The 23,087-nt window shown below is 36.5% G+C and overlaps 1 protein-coding gene across 2 annotated transcripts in view; it reads right to left on the minus strand.

The window, feature by feature from the left end:
- FGFRL1 (fibroblast growth factor receptor like 1) overlaps positions 1-23,087 on the minus strand; it is a 257,674-nt gene that overhangs the window by 59,327 nt on the left and 175,260 nt on the right. The window contains exon 1 of one of the 2 annotated variants that reach the window (XM_053704256.1): positions 6,017-6,221. The exons of the other annotated variant lie outside the window; for it this stretch is intronic. Within the exon in view, the coding sequence (XP_053560231.1) occupies positions 6,017-6,080 (64 nt within the window). The 5' untranslated portion in view covers positions 6,081-6,221. Of the gene's footprint in view, positions 1-6,016; positions 6,222-23,087 lie in introns of those variants that run through there. 2 annotated transcript variants of the gene reach the window in all.

Raw genomic sequence — 23,087 nt, forward strand, 5'->3', positions numbered from 1 at the left:
TCTATCATGCTTCTGTTTGTGTAAAGAGTCTTTTCATATGCAGAAGAAGGGGGAGGGGGGAGTGTCTGATATTTCCCACTTGCAGTGGGTGTTCCAGTAACCTTTTAAACAGAGCTAAACTGGAAGCTTCTAAGTACGTTTTTAAACGGTTTTATACTGTATTTTTCTATCAGTATCTGTGCATATTATTCTTTATAGTAGTGTTTATTACATGCAGTTATATGAAAATTGGTGTATACTGTCCCTTTAACAACATATCAGTTTGGCAAAGTTATGCACAGCTGAAAAGGCAGAACCATTCAACAAACCATTAAACTAGTAAATCTATATTCTGAATCTAGAAAAGTTATATGTTGCAGCCATGGAGGAAAAAAATAGAATTTACAAGCAAGCAGTAATTTTAGCAGATGTATAGTTTTCAAAGTCACCGAGCAATGTTGTATTCTGAGAAGTGTCCACCAAATAGGGTGAGCGACTATTTGGAAAATACCATTATCAATAAACAGCCTTTGAATAGGCTATCACATTACTTCATTATCACATAAGTGGAAACAACAAATGTGTCACAAGAGTGTTTTCAGATCTGAAACCATGTGGAACGTCTGCTTTGGGGGCATGCCCAGTCGGCGTCTGTGAAATCGATATACCAAACTCATATTAACAAACACCCAAGCGTGAAATACAATCTTCCATCTGCAGTGCTTCATCCCTTTATGGTGCCCGATACGTGTCAAGGGCTGATTTTCTTTTATGCTCAGTAAATTTATATAATCAATGACAAAGCGCCCTTTGCCTCTATGGCACACCTGTACATTTCTCAAAAAACAAAGATCCTTTTTCTTGTTTTCTTTCCATCTTTTCATGACTCCTTAACTCCTCTTTTAAGTGTACTGAGCCAACTGGCAATCCATGGCAAAGCTATACACATTGACAGCAAATCAATGGTCCGTGACAAACCATCCTGAGACCCAGGAACAGAAACAGAACAGGTGATTTTAAACAATGCCCAGGAAGCTTTGATGTTGAACAGGGAGAATACATGGAATAAGAAACGAGACTCAGGATTAGATGCATTTATGGCATGTCACGGTCCCACTAATATAGAGGTACAAATTAATATTGAGATAAAAATGCAATAGTACTAATAGATAGATAATATTAAGAGATCTATAAAGGGTTTTATAAAAACAAATATGCCAAAATGGGCATTACACTTACATTTTTTATCCCTGAAATTAAAGACACATCAGCTAGCTCCCAGTAGTTTATTGCTGCTCCTTAAAATTTGATAATAGATGTAAATTGGATTTTTTTTTTAAATAGTATGCCCAAATTAATCATGAAAGAAAAATGTTGGGTTTCATGTCCCTTTAAGATAACTTTGAGATTTATATTTTGTCGGTATTCACTATGATTAAAATGATAAAATGTTTGAAAAGTTTTGATTGTATTTCTATTAACAAAATTAAACAATGTTACCTCGTGTAGGGATCGACAAATCTGGTTACATTTATGGAGTTGATTGCTGATTGATGGCTACATTACATTTAGCCACCAATCAGCAAGCACTACACAGGTGCTGAACTAAAAATGGGCTGGCTCTTAGCTTTAGATTCCTGCTCTTCAAATAAAGATATTAACGAGAAAAATTGATAATAGGAGTAAATTAGAAAGGTGTTTAAAATTGCTGCTCTGAGTCCTCAAAGAAAAAATGTGGGTTTAGTGTCCTTTTATGCAAATATTGAAAGTTTTAACAATGTGATATTACTTGATGCTCACTTCACTCAATACAAAACAGCAGCTAATTGGCTGCAGAGTCTCCCACAGTATGTCAGCGGTTGTATAGGGAAATTTTTACAGCTGATTGGCTGACAGGTGGAACTAGGTCAGGGCTTGACAAACCCAGGAGCAAGGGAGCCACTGGCTTCTATAATTTTACAACTGGCTCCTAACTCTTTGGGTTTCCTCCTATATCTATATACAATTACCACTATCTGTCTCCTAAAAGTATGTCTTGCTCCTGAATTTACTTACTGGCTCCAAACATGTAACCAGATTTGTCGACCCCTACACTAGGTAACATTATTTTTTAAATTTTGTTAATAAAAATGCAATCAAAACTTTTCAAACATTTTATCATTTTAATCATAGTGATTACGGACAAAAAAAAAAATCTCAAAGCTATCTTAAAGGGACTATTTTAAACACTTTTCCAATTTACGTCTACTATCAAATTTGAAGGAGAAGCAATAAACTAATGGGAGCTAGCTGATCACATAGGGTAAACCAATGACAAAGGACATATATGTGCAGCGACCAATCAGTAGCTAGCTCTCAGTAGTTCTGCTCCTGAGCTTACCTAGGTAAGCTTTTCAACAAAGGGTAAGAACAAATCAAATAATAAATAAAAATAAAATAATCAGTAAAACAGATGTAAGGTCTTTTTCAACTTCTTTAACCCTTTGGCTGCTTTGCAATAAGTATCAGAATATTGAGCCACTCGATGGTTAATAGTTGTCTTTATTTTGTGACTGTAGAAGTCAAGTAATTGCACAGTAGTCTATAAATCTAGTCCATATGTCACAGCTACTTTTGCTGCAAAATGCCAGGGCTTACAGACTTCAGGCAAGCTATAACTCATTTATTCCATGTTTTATGTCAGAGTCCAGCCATTCTAAGAAGCAAGTCATACGCTTGGCATGATGCTCTGGAAAATGATGGATATTTATGAACTTTCAGAAAAGTTCCAAAGATGTAAATGAGTTGAAAGCAAAATTGAAGGACATGTTATGACAAGCTTAAATGATTAATATATTTATATGGAAGAAAATAAACATATTGGAAAGTCAGCAGTTTGCAACTTTGCGCTGCACAAATAAGAAGGCAATTAAAAGAAAAAGGGTAACATTATGGAGGACCCAATTAAAAGACTTTTTAACATAAAAAATAAAATTGATGTTAAAATCTTTTTTATATAAAATATTTAGTTATGCATAATAAAACAACTTTTCAATATCCTGTCTGTTTATTTTGCCCCCTTTTTTGTTGAATTTAGCTCTGGAAATTGTGGATTTTCTAATTCTTAGAGCGGGAAATTATTACTGCAGACATCTCAAAGCTTACCCAGCTACATACCTTTCCCTAATTGGCTTTAGCAGATAACAAGTTCAAAACAATGTACTAGCCTTGCTGTCCTGAGCGGTGGCGGACAGGGACACGTATGTGCGCCCCTGTCCGCCTCAGCTTGATAAACCGCCCCGTTAGTTCTGCTTTTTCCCATGGAGCACAAAAACTAGTGCAGACGGCCTTGATTTAGAGCAGTGGTAAATTCAAGGCCTGTTAAATTTTAGCCAGACACGTCCAGGGCCCCGTTAGGCTGTCTTTCCACTGAACTGCTACTACATGCGCGTAACGCACACTCACATGTGCAATGGTACTACAACAGGCCTTCCCGGAACCCTTATGTATGGAGTGGCTTGCTTGTTAGAGTGCGCAGAGGGGGCATTTCAGGTCGCAGCCCACCAGAAGGGCCGTCATGGCCTGGTAGTGGGCCTCGACACGGCTGTTGAGAAACCAGGCTCTAGAGCACACTTTGACTAAGGATGACGTTTTTTCTGCACTTTCCATGTGAACAATGCAATGCAGGATGTGTAGTGTAACTATGCTATTTTAAGTTAAAACCCTTAGGGGCATATTTATCAAGCTCTGTATGGAGCTTGATACCACTTGTTTCCGGCGAGCCTGGAAACAGAAGTTATGAAGCAGCGGTCTAAAGAACGCTGCTACATAACTTGTCCGCCTGCTCTGAGGCCGCGGACAGAAATCAACCCGATTGAATACGATCGGGTTGACTGACACCACCTGCTAGCGGCCGATTGGCCGCAAATCTGCAGGGGGCGGTATTGCACAAGAAGTTCACAAGAACTGCTGGTGCAATGATAAATGCCGACAGCGTATACTGTCGGGATTTATTGATGTGCAGCGGACATGATATATTTATGTCACTTCAAAACCAAGAGCCCAAGAAAACTTTCAGATTGCTCTGAAAGTCATAAGAAAGGTATATATATATATATATCTAACCATAATAATAATAAATGAATCTGCCTTTCAAACCTGAGAGTTACTAACACCAGCCAATATGTCTATAAAGAAGTTTTAGATACAGAAAATCCAATCATAACAATTCTCAAACCACAATAAACATTATTACATATACAGTACCTATAGTCAAGTGTCAAAAATCTATATTAGTAAATATCAGTAGATTATTATTCACAAACATTTCTATATATTACTGATTACTATGTAATAATAAATATCAGTAGATTATTGTTCACACACATTTCTATATATTACTGATTACTATGTAATAATAAATATCAGTAGATTATTATTCACAAACATTTCTATATAGTACTGATTACTATGTAATAGTAAATATCAGTAGATTATTGTTCACACACATTTCTATATATTACTGATTACTATGTAATAGTAAATATCAGTAGATTATTATTCACAAAATTTCTATATATTACTGATTACTATGTAATAATAAATATTAGTAGATTATTCTTCACAAACATTTCTATATATTACTGATTACTATGTAATAGTAAATATCAGTAGATTATTATTCACAAAATTTCTATATATTACTGATTACTATGTAATAATAAATATTAGTAGATTATTCTTCACAAACATTTCTATATATTACTGATTACTATGTAATAATAAATATCAGTAGATTATTATTCACAAACATTTCTATATATTACTGATTACTATGTAATAATAAATATCAGTAGATTATTGTTCACACACATTTCTATATATTACTGATTACTATGTAATAATAAATATCAGTAGATAATTATTCACAAACATTTCTATATATTACTGATTACTATGTAATAGTAAATGTCAGTAGATTATTGTTCACATACATTTCTATATATTACTGATTACTATGTAATAATAAACATCAGTAGATTATTATTCACAAACATTTCTATATATTACTGATTACTATGTAATAATAAATATTAGTAGATTATTATTCACAAACATTTCTATATATTACTGATTACTATGTAATAATAAATATTAGTAGATTATTATTCACAAACATTTCTATATATTACTGATTACTATGTAGTAATAAATATCAGTAGATTATTATTCAAAAACATTTCTATATATTACTGATTACTATGTAATAATAAATATCAGTAGATTATTGTTCACACACATTTCTATATATTACTGATTACTATGTAATAATAAATATCAGTAGATTATTATTCACAAACATTTCTATATATTACTGATTATTATGTAATAATAAATATCAGTAGATTATTGTTCACACACATTTCTATATATTACTGATTACTATGTAATAATACATATCAGTAGATTATTGTTCACACACATTTCTATATATTACTGATTACTATGTAATAATAAATATCAGTAGATTATTGTTCACACACATTTCTATATATTACTGATTACTATGTAGTAATAAATATCAGTAGATTATTATTCACAAACATTTCTATATATTACTGATTACTATGTAATAGTAAATGTCAGTAGATTATTGTTCACACACATTTCTATATATTACTGATTACTATGTAATAATAAATATCAGTAGATTATTATTCACAAACATTTCTATATATTACTGATTACTATGTAATAATAAATATCAGTAGATTATGATTCACAAACATTTCTATATATTACTGATTACTATGTAATAATAAATATTAGTAGATTATTATTCACAAACATTTCTATATATTACTGATTACTATGTAATAATAAATATTAGTAGATTATTATTCACAAACATTTCTATATATTACTGATTACTATGTAATAATAAATATTAGTAGATTATTATTCACAAACATTTCTAAATATTACTGATTACTATGTAATAGTAATTTACAGTAGTATTGAAAAGCAACATGTTTTCGTAACAACGTCATTTCCGTACCATTCGTCTCTATTTGTTGGGTACAGCTGCCTTTTTTACCCTGATTACACGGCACGGCCTGCATTTCAATAAAAGTAATCCCATTCTTTCTTTCGCTCACATTGTGCTGCCTGCCAAAACGGGCTGTTTTTTCTATGGAGGCCAATTAATGCATAGGTTTCACAGGGCATCTCAGCCTTTCCTGCAGACACAGGTCTATTGAGGGTCAGTGAAGTACAAGTAAAGACAAATTTAGCAAGCTGAGAAGGACAATGCCTTACTTAGCACATGAAAGGGTTTCTGGGGTCCAAATGATCCAATTCTGGCACACTTCCAACTTGGAAAGCAGGTGGTGACCAGATCATAGCCTATCAAAATGCCTTTCTCTGCAACTAAAAAGTTAAGGCATCTGCTACTTTGATGCAAATAAGTGTTTCTGCAAGTTTTCAATCACTCACTGCCTTTCTAGAACGGAGATGTTTGTGAACAAGAATTGAGGGAGAAAATGACTCACAGGTGACCTTGCTCTGCAGATTAAACAACAATATATTATTATGTGTGTCACATTGTAAATACTACAGATAAAATCCACACTAACAGGGACATACCCCAACTCAGACATACACAACAGCTGCTAGACATTATACACTCATTTTTTCTTTGCATAAATGTTTTGTAGATAATCTATTTATATAGCCCATAAAGTTTTTTTTTTTAATTAATGTATAGTTTTGCTTATTTTTAAATAACATTGCTCTGATTTTCAGACTCCTAACCAAGCCCCAAAGTTTTATGTGAATACGCTCGACTACCTACTCCAGCTTGCTCCTGTTTGTGTAAAGGGTCTTTTCACATGCAAAAGAAGGGGGAGGGGGGGAGTGTCTTATTTGCCACTTGCAGTGGGCTTTCCAGCTACCTTTTCAACAGAGCCAAAGTGACAGCTTCTAAGTAAGTTTTTAAACAGTTTTATACTGAATTTTTATATCAGTATCTGTGCATCTTATTCTTTATAGTAGTGTCTATTACATGCAGTTTTATGAAAATGAGTGTATACTGTCCCTTTAACCTTTGGAAACAAACATTTCCCTAAACTGATGTGCACATTTGTTGGTGCAGAGATTTAGAGGGCAAAACATTGTTTTGGTATTGAGGTTTTGGGGAGAAAACATCTGGAAGCCTCAGCATTCTATTTTATTTGATATGTTAATAATTTAATTTATTACATTTCTTCAACTTTGTTTTTAATGTAACTTCCTTGTTTCAGATCTGAAAAGCATGATAACATGATAATATATACAATTATACAGGGCTGGGCAGGGACCAATAATAGGTCCATGAATTTAAGGCAAAGTAGCCACCCCCTCCCCCAATTTATAATTTGACCATACACCAAATATGACAAGAATAATGTATAAGGAAATAGAAAAAATAGTGAATCCGGATTCCAAACATAAATAAAACAACTTTATTAAATGCTTTAAAATTTCATCACAAGTGAAAAAACAGAATTTATGTTTACCTGATAAATTACTTTCTCCAACGGTGTGTCCGGTCCACGGCGTCATCCTTACTTGTGGGATATTCTCCTCCCCAACAGGAAATGGCAAAGAGCCCAGCAAAGCTGGTCACATGATCCCTCCTAGGCTCCGCCTACCCCAGTCATTCGACCGACGTTAAGGAGGAATATTTGCATAGGAGAAACCATATGTTACCGTGGTGACTGTAGTTAAAGAAAATAAATTATCAGACCTGATTAAAAAAACCAGGGCGGGCCGTGGACCGGACACACCGTTGGAGAAAGTAATTTATCAGGTAAACATAAATTCTGTTTTCTCCAACATAGGTGTGTCCGGTCCACGGCGTCATCCTTACTTGTGGGAACCAATACCAAAGCTTTAGGACACGGATGAAGGGAGGGAGCAAATCAGGTCACCTAAATGGAAGGCACCACGGCTTGCAAAACCTTTCTCCCAAAAATAGCCTCAGAAGAAGCAAAAGTATCAAATTTGTAAAATTTAGAAAAAGTGTGCAGTGAAGACCAAGTCGCTGCCTTACATATCTGATCAACAGAAGCCTCGTTCTTGAAGGCCCATGTGGAAGCCACAGCCCTAGTGGAGTGAGCTGTGATTCTTTCAGGAGGCTGCCGTCCGGCAGTCTCATAAGCCAATCGGATAATGCTTTTAATCCAGAAGGAGAGAGAGGTAGAAGTTGCTTTTTGACCTCTCCGTTTACCAGAATAAACAACAAACAAAGACAAAGTTTGTCTGAAATCCTTAGTAGCTGCTAAGTAAAATTTGAGAGCACGAACTACATCCAAGTTGTGCAACAAACGTTCCTTCTTTGAAACTGGATTAGGACACAAAGAAGGCACAACTATCTCCTGGTTAATGTTTTTGTTAGAAACAACTTTTGGAAGAAAACCAGGTTTAGTACGCAAAACCACCTTATCTGCATGGAACACCAGATAAGGAGAAGAACACTGCAGAGCAGATAATTCTGAAACTCTTCTAGCAGAAGAAATTGCAACCAAAAACAAAACTTTCCAAGATAATAACTTAATATCAACGGAATGTAAGGGTTCAAACGGAACCCCCTAAAGAACTGAAAGAACTAGGTTGAGACTCCAAGGAGGAGTCAAAATTTTGTAAACAGGCTTGATTCTAACCAGAGCCTGAACAAAGGCTAGAACATCTGGCACAGCTGCCAGCTTTTTGTGAAGTAACACAGACAAGGCAGAAATCTGTCCCATCAAGGAACTTGCAGATAATTCTTTTTCCAATCCTTCTCGAAGGAAGGATAGACTCTTAGGAATCTTAACCTTGTCCCAAGGGAATCCTGCAGATTCACACCAACAGATATACCAAATTATGTGGTAATTTTTCTGGTTACAGGCTTTCAGGCCTGAACAAGAGTATAAATAACAGAATCTGAGAACCCTCGCTTTGATAAGATCAAGCGTTCAATCTCCAAGCAGTCAGCTGGAGTGGGTCGAACGGACCTAGAACAAGAAGGTCTCGTCTCAAAGGTAGCTTCCATGGTGGAGCCGATGACATATTCACCAGATCTGCATACCAAGTCCTGCGTGGCCACGCAGGAGCTATCAAAATCACCGACGCCCTCTCCTGATTGATCCTGGCTACCAGCCTGGGGATGAGAGGAAACGGCGGGAACACATAAGCTAGTTTGAAGGTCCAAGGTGCTACTAGTGCATCCACTAGAGCCGCCTTGGGATCCCTGGATCTGTACCCGTAGTAAGGAACTCTGAAGTTCTGACGAGAGGCCATCAGATCCATGTCTGGAATGCCCCACGGTTTAGTGACTTGGGCAAAGATTTCCGGATGGAGTTCCCACTCCCCCGGATGCAATGTCTGACGACTCAGAAAATCCGCTTCCCAATTTTCCACTCCTGGGATGTGGATAGCAGACAGGTGGCAGGAGTGAGACTCCGCCCATAGAATGATTTTGGTCACTTCTTCCATCGCTAGGGAACTCCTTGTTCCCCCCTGATGGTTGATGTATGAACTTGGCCCTCGCTAGCTGAGGCCAAGATTTGAGAGCATTGAATATCGCTCTCAGTTCCAGAATATTTATCGGTAGAAGAGATTCTACCCGAGACCAAAGACCCTGAGTTTTCAGGGATCCCCAGACCGCGCCCCAGCCCATCAGACTGGCTTCGGTCGTGACAATGACCCACTCTGGTCTGCGGAAGGTCATCCCTTGTGACAGGTTGTCCAGGGACAGCCACCAACGGAATGAGTCTCTGGTCCTCTGAATTACTTGTATCTTCGGAGACAAGTCTGAATAGTCCCCATTCCACTGACTGAGCATGAACAGTTGTAATGGTCTTAGATGAATGCGCACAAAAGGAACTATGTCCATTGCCGCTACCATCAAACCTATCACTTCCATGCACTGCGCTATGGAAGGAAGAGGAACGGAATGAAGTATCCGACAAGAGTCTAGAAGTTTTGTTTTTCTGGCTTCTGTCAGAAAAATCCTCATTTCTAAGGAGTCTATTATAGTTCCCAAGAAGGGAACCCTCGTTGACGGAGATAGAGAACACTTTTCCACGTTCACTTTCCATCCGTGAGATCTGAGAAAGGCCAGGACAATGTCCGTGTGAGCCTTTACTTGAGGAAGGGACGACGCTCGAATCAGAATGTCGTCCAAGTAAGGTACTACAGCAATGCCCCTTGGTCTTAGCACCGCCAGAAGGGACCCTAGTACCTATGAGAAAATCCTAGGAGCAGTGGCTAATCCGAAAGAAAACGCCACGAACTGGAAATGCTTGTCCAGGAATTCAAACCTTAGGAACCGATGATGTTCCTTGTGGATAGGAATATGTAGATACGCATCCTTGAAATCCACCTTGGTCATGAATTGACCTTCCTGGATGGAAGGAAGGAGTGTTCGAATGGTTTCCATCTTGAACGATGGAACCTTGAGAAACTTGTTCAAGATCTTGAGATCTAAGATTGGTCTGAACGTTCCCTCTTTTTTGGGAACTATGAACAGATTGGAGTAGAACCCCATCCCTTGTTCTCCTAATGGAACAGGATGAATCACTCCCATTTTTAGCAGGTCTTCTACCCAATGTAAGAATGCCTGTCTTCTTATGTGGTCTGAAGACAACTGAGACCTGTGGAACCTCCCCCTTGGAGGAAGCCCCTTGAACTCCAGAGAATAACCTTGGGAGACTATTTCTAGCGCCCAAGGATCCAGAACATCTCTTGCCCCAGCCTGAGCGAAGAGAGAGAGTCTGCCCCCCACCAGATCCGGTCCCGGATCGGGGGCCCGCATTTCATGCTGTCTTGGTAGTAGTGGCAGGTTTCCTGGCCTGCTTTCCTTTGTTCCAGCCTTGCATAGGTCTCCAGGCTGGATTGGCTTGAGAAGTATTACCTTCCTGCTTAGAGGACGTAGCCCTTGGGGCTGATCCGTTTCTGCGAAAGGGACGAAACTTAGGTTTATTTTTGGTCATGAAAAGACCTATCCTGAGGAAGGGCGTGGCCCTTGCCCCCAGTGATATCAGAGATAATCTCTTTCAAGTCAGGGCCAAAGAGTGTTTTCCCCTTGAAAGGAATGTCAAGCAATTTGTTCTTGGAAGACGCATCCGCTGCCCAAGATTTTAACCAAAGCGCTCTGCGCCACAATAGCAAACCCAGAATTTTTTCGCCGCTAACCTAGCGAATTGCAAGGTGGCGTCTAGGGTGAAAGAATTAGCCAATTTAAGAGCACGAATTCTGTCCATAATCTCCTCATAAGAAGAAGAATTACTAATAATCGCCTTTCCTAGTTCATCAAACTAGAAACACGCGGCTGCAGTGACAGGGACAATGCATGCAATTGGTTGTAGAAGGGAACCTTGCTGAACAAACATCTTTAGCAGACCTTCTAATTTTTTATCCATAGGATCTTGAAAAGCACAACTATCTTCTATGGGTATAGTGGCGCGCTTGTGTAGAGTAGAAACCGCCCCCTCGACCTTGGGGACTGTCTGCCATCAGTCCTTTCTGGGGTCGACTATAGGAAAACAATTTTATAAATATGGGGGGAGGTACTAAAGGTATACCGGGCCTGTCCCATTCTTTACTAACAATGTACGCCACCCGCTTGGATATAGGAAAAGCTTCGGGGGGCCCCGGGGCCTCTAAGAACTTTTCCATTTTACATAGTGGTTCTGGAATGACCAGATAATCACAATCATCCAAATTGGATAACACCTCCTTAAGCAGAGCGCGGAGATGTTCCAACTTAAATTTAAAAGTAATCACATCAGGTTCAACTTGTTGAGAAATGTTTCCTGAATCTGAAATTTCTCCCTCAGACAAAACCTCCCTGGCCCCCTCAGACTGGTGTAGGGGCCCTTCAGAAACCATATCATCAGCGTTCTCATGCTCTACAGAATTTTCTAAAACAGAGCAGTCGCGCTTTCACTGATAAGTGGGCATATTGGCTAAAATGTTTTTGATAGAATTATCCATTACAGCCGTTAAATGTTGCATAGTAAGGAGTATTGGCGCACTAGATGTACTAGGGGCCTCCTGTATGGGCAAGACTGGTGTAGACGAAGGAGGGGATGATGCAGTACCATGCTTACTCCCCTCACTTGAGGAATCATCTTGGGCATCATTTTTACTAAAAAATTTTTATGACATAAAATACATATAGTTAAATGAGAAGGAACCTTGGTTTCCCCACAGTCAGAACACAATCTATCTGGTAGTTCAGACATGTTAAACAGGCATAAACTTGATAACAAAGCACGAAAAACGTTTTAAAATAAAACCGTTACTGTCACTTTAAATTTTAAACTAAACACACTTTATTACTGCAATTGCGAAAAAGTATGAAGGAATTGTTCAAAATTCACCAAAATTTCACCACAGTGTCTTAAAGCCTTAAAAGTATTGCACACCAAATTTGGAAGCTTTAACCCTTAAAATAACGGAACCGGAGCCGTTTTTATATTTAACCCCTTTACAGTCCCTGGAATCTGCTTTGCTGAGACCCAACCAAGCCCAAAGGGGAATACGATACCAAATGATGCCTTCAGAAAGACTTTTCTATGTATCAGAGCTCCACACACATGCAGCTGCATGCCATGCTGTCCTCAAAAACAAGTGCGCCATACCGGCGCGAAAATGAGGCTCTAACTATGATTAGGGAAAGCCCCTAAAGAATAAGGTGTCAAAAACAGTGCCTGCCGATATAATCATATCAAAATACCCAGAATAAATGATTCCTCAAGGCTAAATATGTATTAATAATGAATCGATTTAGCCCAGAAAAAGTCTACAGTCTTAATAAGCCCTTGTGAAGCCCTTATTTACTATCTTAATAAACATGGCTTACCGGATCCCATAGGGAAAATGACAGCTTCCAGCATTACATCGTCTTGTTAGAATGTGTCATACCTCAAGCAGTAAGAGACTGCACACTGTTCCCCCAACTGAAGTTAATTGCTCTCAACAGTCCTGTGTGGAACAGCCATGGATTTTAGTTACGGTGCTAAAATCATTTTCCTCATACAAACAGAAATCTTCATCTCTTTTCTGTTTCTGAGTAAATAGTACATACCAGCACTATTTAAAAATAACAAACTCTTGATTGAATAATAAAAACTACAGTTAAACACTAAAAAACTCTAAGCCATCTCCGTGGAGATGTTGCCTGTACAACGGCAAAGAGAATGACTGGGGTAGGCGGAGCCTAGGAGGGATCATGTGACCAGCTTTGCTGGGCTCTTTGCCATTTCCTGTTGGGGAGGAGAATATCCCACAAGTAAGGATGACGCCGTGGACCGGACACACCTATGTTGGAGAAAAGAGAATAAAGTTCTAACGCATTTTGTCAGGAGCTGTAATCATAGACATCATATATACACACTCTCTCGCTGTCACACACTCACACTCTCTCCCTCACACACACACACTCTCTCTCACACACTCTCTCACACACACTCTCTCTCTCACACACTCTCTCTCTCACACACTCTCACTCTCTCGCTCTCTTTCACACACACACACACAAACACACACTCTCTTTCTCACACACACACACTCTCTTTCTCTCACACACACTCTCTTTCTCTCACACACTCTCTCTCTCTCTCACACACACACTCTCTCACACACACAATCACACTGTCTCTCACACACGCATACGCACACACACACAAATACATACACACACAATCACACTGTCTCTCACACACACACACACACACTCTCTTTCTCTCACACACTCTCTCTCACACACACACTCTCTCTCTCACACACACACACTCTCTCTCTCACACACACAATCACACTGTCTTTCACACACGCATACGCACACACACACAAATACATACACACACAACTCTGCTTTGCTTTCTTATGTTCACCATGGAGGCATCTATCCCAACGCAGGAATTCAACAACCACTACTGGAACACCATAGCAAACTTCACATTACTTTGCAGTTTATTATCTTATAACACTACTGAGGCTAATTAGGAACAGATATGCAGCAGGGTTAGATGTGTGAAGTTTGGAGTGTGAACTTCCAATTCTCAGAGTTGATAAACAATATTCAGAGTTAAATTACAGGAAACGAAGGCTAAAATAAATAATGAAAGTATCTTGTAAAGTTATTCTACTACATATAAACAATTACTGCTTATGTCATACTTCTTTTGCTGGCCACAATAAGGTAGTTTCATTTGTAAAAAAAGGATGGGTTTCCTACAGAGATAACTGTAATTAGTAGTTGTAATAATGTCAATCAAGGACAATTTACAAATAAAGATACGAGTACATTTATTACTGGCCATTGTCTGAGCAGTTGCCAAATCACAGTAAATGACAGTACTAAACCAATTTGCAAGAAAGAATAGAAATATTGAAATTAGCTGCACAGCCTTGTTTGACATAGGCTTTACATAAAGACCTGCACTGCTGCGGATTTGTAGACTATATATTATAACCCAGTAAGCACAAGGTCATAGTGCAGCCTGGCAAAGGGACGTTACTGCTTCCCTGTATTTACACATGAGTATAGGCAAACACAACTGGTGCAATACAATAGAATTAACAAAAAGGAGCTGTTCTCTTAGAACTGAAAGTCATGTGAGCAGAGGTTAAACAAACATGTGCAAAAGTAAAGTTTGAAGTTAATCTCTATTTCGTGTAAACTCATTATATTTCAATTAATACCCAGAGTAACAGACAGTCAACACCAAAAATCTTGTTGTTTAAAAAGATAGATAATCCCTTTAGTACCCATTTCCTAGTTTTGCATAACCAACACAGTTATAATAATACACCTTTTACCTCTGTGATTAAAGGGACATTACACCCAAACAATTTCTTTCATGATTCGGATAGGGAAAGCAATTTTAAAAAAACTTCCTAATTTACTTCTATTATCTAATTTGCTTCATTCTCTTGATATTCTTTGCTGAAAAGCATATCTAAATAGGCTCAGTAGCTGCTGATTGGTCGCTGCACATAGATGCCTCGTGTGATTGGCTCACCAATGTCTATTTCTATTTACTCAACAAACGATATCTAAAGATTGATGCAAATTACATAATAGAAGTAAAATGAGAATGTTGTTTAAAATTGTATTCTCTATCTGAATCATGAAATACATTTTTGGGGTTTAATGTCCATTTAACTTGTATCTAAGCATCTTCTGACATCCCCCTGATCACATGACTTTGTATATATTATCTATTGACTTTCATTTTAGCCAATTAGTGCAGTGTCTGCCACAAGCCACGGGCGTGATCACAATGTTATCTATATAGCCTACATGAACTAGCTCTCCCCTGTTGTTAAAGCAAATAAAAAGCATGTGACAAGAGGCGGACTTTAAGGCGTTAGAAATTATCATATGAGGCTTCCTAGGTTTAGATTTCAACTAAGAATACCAAGAGAACAAAGCAACATTGGTGATAAAAGTAAATGGGAAAGTTGTTTAAAATTACATGCCCTATTTGAAACATGAAAGTTTTTTTGGGGCTTGACTGTCCCTTTAAATAGAAAGTGGAAAGTCAAAATTCAATGTCATTTTAAGACACTTTTAAATTCACTTATTTTATCAAATGTACACTATGGAGCTAGCTGGTGACTGGTGACTGCACACATTTGTCTCTTGTCATTGGCTCACAAGTGTTCAGCTATCTCCCAGTAGTGCATTGTCGCTCTTTAATCATTTGCATGGGGTTAATTATGTAGTTATATGCAAGCAATAGTGCAATAATAAAATACTCTAGCATATTAGAGCACTTTCATTTTGCAGTTATTTATGACTTTAAGCTTTTTAAAAAAAAAAAAACTGTAGAAAGTATTTTCTCCATAAAAAAGTGATCTGCTACAATTAAATTATTTTTAAATTCTGAATAAATAGAATGTTTCAAAATTTTGGAATCTACAATTATCTTTACATTCAGCTGTGTCAAATGTAGCCACTGAAATGTTATATAGCTATCAAGTTATATGTTTTAAACAGGTAGATAGACAGACGATGAATAGATAGATAGACTGAAAGATAGATAGATAGATAGATAAATAAATAGACAGACAGATGATAAATAGATAGATAGACAGACAGATGATAAATAGATAGACAGACAGGAAGATAGATAGACAGATTAGATGATAGATAAATAGATAGACAGATGATAAATAGATAGCTAGCTAGACAGATAGATGATAGACAAATAGACAGACAGATAAATAGATAGATAGACAGATAAAAGCTCTGTGGCCTTGTAAATGTTCAAAAAACATTTACATAATAAAAAAACAGTAACATTATTTGTGGAGTCTATTCATTATATAAAAAGTTAACATATTTTCTCATTTTACAGACATGGACTATACAAACTAGTTATACTGTAAATTTTGTTTCATAATATTGTAAAAACAAATTCAATTTGGATTAGATAAAGCCCTTTACAGTTCTCACGAAATCATTCTAAATATGATTCTGACCTTTTACAAAACGCACTTCAGATACACCATGTTGTCTGATCAGACTAAACGGCTGTTAGATCTCTTTAATCTGAGCCCAGATACGTCAGCAATCTGCTCTTTCCTAATTAAACAAGAAAGTCTATTTCTATGTAAAAAAAAAAAAAATACAGTTCAAAGGATTCGCCCGCAGATCTTGTGGTATCGAGAAATCTCTGCAGGCCGAGTCAAACGAAACAAGCAAGTGACCGATTTACACTATTAACACTGCTTGAAAACAAATTTACAAATACATAACCAGGGGGATGACAAATTCATAAACTTATGATCAACCCAAAATACATGGAGCACGCCACATTTTTTTTATCCGGCAAATGGACATATGGTTTAAACAGGGAGAAGAATATAAATGTTAGTGATTTTTAAAAACCTGGTTATCCCGATCCAAAACTTGGCGAGTATATTATTATCTTGCTCTTTACACAGTTACTTCCCTAAAACAAGTTATATTTATTTTCTGTTTCTATTCAATTTCATTTATATCTAAATGTTTATATTGTTTACACATTATTTTCATAATCAAAAGTTGTACTTAATTATTATCATCCATATAAAAAAGCAACATCTATGTACACTATTTGTTTGTTTGTTTTCTCTTGAAAAATGTGAATTTAAATTTAAATAAACTAATGTGTAGCATTGCCAAATTGCCACTTTAAGGGAGGACACTTATGAAAAAATACATATGTCAGGGGCTGTTTAAAAAAAAAAGTACTGTATATTGTTCCATTATAAGAACCCTGACAGATGTATTTTTAGGTGTGTCCTCCTTTAAAGCAGCAATATTGCAAACCTAGCTGTACTGATTATTGTACTTCCTACTAATGTTCTTTTACTGATAAGACACTTCCTAGTAATACTTGTGCTCATTGGCTGATGGGTACTTCCTTCTTATGCTTAAAGGGACAGTATACTATATAATTTTTTTTCCCTTAATGTGTTTCTAATTACTTTTTTTATCAGCTGCAGAGTATAAAATGTATGATATTTGCTTTTTTAAGGCTTATTTGTGTATATGAATTAGCTGATTTTGTGTTTTGAAGTCACAACCTAATAAAATGGGTTGAGCTTGTAGGTATAATCAGATCTCATTACTTTATCACATTGTGTACATATACCTGCTTCTTTATCTTATATCTGTCCATAAAACAATCACCAATGCATGGAGAGAACAATGGAAAATTAACATTGTATTACCTTATCTCTTCTATAACCCACTGGGAGTGTAATTTCTTCTGCTGGCTGTGTTGAGGCCAACAACTTTCAGGGTGTGTGGGGATACCACAGGCTAAATAAACTATTCCAAATGCCAATATAAGGGTAATGGAAATACTTGTAAACAATGTAATACACACCAGCAGGTAAAGTGGATCATTGGGAACAAATTAAAGGAGTAAACTGTCCCTTTAACAGGAAATAACCTATAAGCCAATGAGCATTTTAGGAAGTAAAATTTAAACAGCTTTTATGGGCCGGCTCCAAAATCTTTACTTTCCTGCTTTTTAAATAAAGATAGCAAGAGAACGAAGACAATTTGATATTAGGAGTAAATTAGAAAGTTGCTTAAAATTGCATGTTCTATCTGAGCCATTAAAAAAAAAATCTTTTTAATTTCTTTTTACACCTCCCTTTTAAAATGTTTCTCTTTCACATGGATGACAGAATGATTTCAGTACAATGTCTTTTTAATATCATTTTTGAGTATGTAATTTCTAATCTATTATTAATCACTGGGTTTTATCCCCCACCTAGTTAGCTCAAAAGCAACTCTATATGAACTTTCCTTGAGAAATATCGTATTTCTTTCTGTTATATTCCTCTAACACCCATAAGTCTCTGACCACATTTTATAGCTTTTGAACCCATAATGTTTTAGATGTTTCAACGACTGAATGTCTTTTCATCCTTTGGGAAGTTGTTTAATTGATATGTAACCAATAGCGTTAGATGTCTATGTAACGTAGATACGAGTGCCAAAAATAACATTCTTTTCGGGAATTCAGTAGCTATATGATAACTTCAAGATATATTTTTATAAGAACTTCAAGAAAAAAAAAATTTGCAAAGACGTTCCACTTTCATTACAGAATGTTCGTGCAAACGATCCGTGGTATGTGAATAATTATATTCATCTACAAGAGACAGAAATTGGTAAGATGATATCAGCCAACAGAAATATATCTTTTCTGCCAGTAACAAAGGCTTTGAGTACATAATCTTTTATGAATTTTTAGTCTTTGTTTTATAACATATATTAAAAATGTTCTTTTAAATTAACGTAGTTACAAAAAAGAAATATGTGATTTAAAGCTAAAGAATTGTATTACATTTAGTGTCTCTTCACATTTTTACATTGAGACATTGGGCTGGATGTACCATGCTTTGTTACTGATGACACTTTGATGAGTACCATGGAAATATGTTTTTTAAATTATCATTTTCTTAAAGGGACATAAACATATCTTGCTTTTGTATTAAAAACTGTATTTGAATAACACTCAATAGGCACAAACATGCACATTATATGCATCAGTAAAGCTGGCAACATCAACTTCAAAAAGCCAACAATAACATACAAAAATAGATATAAATAAAGATAAATAGATACTAAAAATTAAGTAATTATTAAAATACCATAAAAATGTATGGTGAAATACAAAGCTTCTTGACAGAAAACAAACATATATACTGTATATATATGTGTATATATATATATATATATATATATATATATATATATATATATATATATATAATCTAAGAATTATAAATATATGAGTTATTCCAGATATTGAGAGGCCTATTTATCAAGCCATCAACTATGCTGCATTCGCCTGCACCAATATGCTCACCTAACATCGCGGCCGGGGACCTGAATACAATCTCCATATTTATCAAAAAAGCCAGCAAAAAGCCGCGCACCAAGTACGGGGCGATGAGCAGCGGACTGTTGTTAAACAGTCATCGATCTCGCTGCTATTCGGCTTTTTATCAACTTTATTTATACCCTGTCACTAAACACCACCACTATACTAAAATGTTTAACATCTATCCCGCCGCTCCCGGACCCTGCCACAACTTTAATAAAGCTATTAACCCCTATCCCGCCTCTCCCAGACCCCGCCACAACTAAATAAATGTATTAACCCCTATCCCGCCGCTCCCGGGCCCCACCGCCACTAAATAAACCTACTAACCCCTAAACCGTCAGCCCCCCACATCGCCATAAACTAAATTAAGCTATTAACCCCTAAACCTAACAACCCGCTAACTTTACATTAAAATTACCTCAGCCCTATCATAATAAGTTAAAACTTACCTTTAGAATTAAAAAAACTATATTAAACTATTAATTAACCTACCCTAACTATTATACTAAAATTACAATAAAGTATATTACACTATTAATTAACCAACCCTAATTATTATACTAAAATTACATTAAACTACCAATTAAATTAACTATATTACATATTTAAAAACCTAACCCTACTCAAATTATTGAAATCTACAATAAGAAATTACTAAATTACAAAAAAAAGCTAAGTTACAAAAAATAAAAAACCATTAAGTTACAAAAAATAAAAAACACTAATTTACAAAAAGCGCACAGTATCAAAAATAAAAAAGAATTACACCTAATCTAATAGCCGTATCAAAATATAAAAGACCCCCCAAAATAAAATAAAAACCCTAGCCTACAATAAACTACCAATGGCCCTTAAAAGGGTCTTTTGCGGGGCATTGGCCCAAAGAAATCAGCTCTTTTACCTGAAAAAACCCACCACCCACACAACCAACCCCCCTCCCCCAAATAAAGACCCTATCTAAAAAACCTAAGTTCCCCATTGCCCTGAAAAGGGCATTTGTATGGGCATTGCCCTTAAAAGGGCATTTAGCTCTTTTACTGCCCAGACCCTACTCTAAAATGAAACCCACTCAATAAACCCTTAAAAAAACCTAACACTAACCCCCGACGATCCACTTACAGTTTTCGAAGACAGGACATATATCCTCATCTAAGCGACAGAAGACCTCATTGAAGCCGGCAGAAGTCTTCATCCAAGCGGGCCGAAGTCCTCATCGAAGCCGGCAGAAGTCTTCATCCAGACGGCACCTTCTATCTTCATCCATCCGGCACGGAGCAGATACATCTTCAAGACATCCGGCGCGGAGCATCCTCTTCTTCTGATAGTCAACGTAGAATGAAGTTTCCCTTTAAGGTACGTCATCCAAGATGGCGCCCCTTACATTCCGATTGGCTGATAGAATTCTATCAGCCAATAGGAATTAAAGGGGAAAAAAATCCTATTGGCTGTTGCAATCAGCCAATAGGATTGAGCTTGCATGTAAGGCTATTAGATTAGGTGTAATTGTTTTTTATTTTTGATACTGTGTTTTATTTTTTGTAACTTAGTGTTTTTTATTTTTTGTAACAGCGTTTATTTTTTTGTAATTTAGTAATTTTTAATTGTAGATTTCAATAATTTGAGTAGGGTTAGGTTTAGAAATATGTAATATAGTTAATTTAATTGGCAGTTTAAAGGGACATAATACTCATATGCTAAATCACTTGAAACTGATGCAGTATAACTGTAAAAAGCTGACAGGAAAATATCACCTGAGTATCTCTATGTAAAAAAGGAAGATATTTTACCTCACAATCTCCTCAGCTCAGTAGAGTTAGTTCTGTGTAAAAAGTTATACTCAGCTGCTCTCAGCTGCAGGTAAAAAAATTAAAAAAATGAAGAAAGCCAATCAGCATCAGCAGTGCTGAGGTCATGAACTCTTACTGTGATCTCATGAGATTTGACTTAACTATCATGAGATTTCATAGTAAGCTTCCTTTACCTGATTGGTGAAATAATATGAGAGTTCACGATGCTCATCCCTTCAGTTGTCCCGGGACAGACACACTAATATGCTGCTTAGAAATCCTTTACAATGGGAGGTGGCTACTGAGGATTTTTTGAGGTAAAATATCTTTCTTTTTTACATAGAGATGTTCAGGTGATATTTTCTAGTCAGCTTTTTACAGCTATGCTGCATCACTTTCAAGTGTTTAAACATTTGGGTATTATGGCCCTTTAATGTAATTTTAGTATAATAGGGTAGGTTAATTAATAGTTTAATATAGTTTAATGTAATTTTAGTATAATAGTTAGGGTAGGTTAATTAATAGATTAATATAGTTTATTTTAATTCTAAAGGTAAGTTTTAATTTATTATAATATAGGGATGAGGTAATTTTAATGTAAAGTTAGCGGGTTGTTAGGTTTAAAGGTTAATAGCTTAATTTAGTTTATGGCGATGCGGGGGGCTGGCAGTTTAGGGGTTAATAAGTTTAGTTAATCATAGTGATGTGGGAGACCAGGGGTTAATAATTTTATTACAGTTGCGGCGGGGTCCGGGAGCGGTGGGATAGTGGTTAATACATTTATTTCGGTTGCGGCGATGTCGGAGCAGCAGATTAGGGGTGTTTAGACTCGGGGCTTATGTTAGGGTTTTATGTGTAAACGTTACTGGTTTTCTACCATAGGAACCAATGGGATATCTGGCAGCATCGAACATAAGCTTTTGCTGCTTTCAGACTCAAATAGATTCCTACGGCATCCGCGGCCTCCATGGTGGCGGATTGAAAACCAGGTACGCTGAGCCTGAATAGCCACGAGCGTACCTGTTAGAAATTTGTTAACTTGCAAAAGGTATCAGATAGTGCCAAATTTGTATTCTTAACATCTGTAATGACGTAAGCATCGATCTGTGTCGGATTGAGACCGGCGAACCATATGTTACGTCACAAATTTAAACTTTTGCTGGTTTGTAGGCTTTGATAAATAGTTCAAATCAAGCTCGCAACAATTACGCTACGGAATTCCGGCGTATTTGCGGTTGACGGCTTGATAAATAGGCCTCTAAGAGTTGTCATTATTGGGAAGCTGATAAAAGTTTAAAAATAAAATGATCTAAAATCTGTGGCTATAAAGTATAACTGCCAAGAAAAAAAACAACATAATTTTTGAAGAGAATAGATAAAACGAAGTGTAAAATAAAAGGTAAAATCTGTCACCCCATCCTAGCAGAGTATGATAAACAAGTGCTCTAGTGCCATGAATTATAAATCACTTATGCTTGTGCCATAACGCACTAAGAATGATGGAAAATGGAAAACTTGACATTTTTAACAATTTCCTGCCACTGTATATCTGTCAGCAATGTGTGCACTTTATCAACTCTGTTTTACAAAAAATATATAAAGATGCAATGCACGTTTTTCTTTTAGCAGGATGATTCCTCATGGGATTGTTGTAAAACCATTTGGATCTATAAATTGTAACACTTTAACTGACATTTATGTTGCTGGCATATTGCATGTTTAATGATACCGACAGTTTGTATGTGTTGTCTTGTATTTGTCTTAAAGGGACATGAAACCCAAAAGGTTTTTTTCATGTTTCAGAAAGAGCAGTTTTAAACAACTGTCCAATATACTTAAAATTAGCAAATATGATTAATTCTCTTGGTATCCTTTGTTGAAGGAACAGCAATTCACTACTGGGAGCTAGCTAAAC

This window comes from Bombina bombina, chromosome 2 (assembly GCF_027579735.1).
Source record: "Bombina bombina isolate aBomBom1 chromosome 2, aBomBom1.pri, whole genome shotgun sequence".
NCBI lineage: Eukaryota > Metazoa > Chordata > Amphibia > Anura > Bombinatoridae > Bombina > Bombina bombina.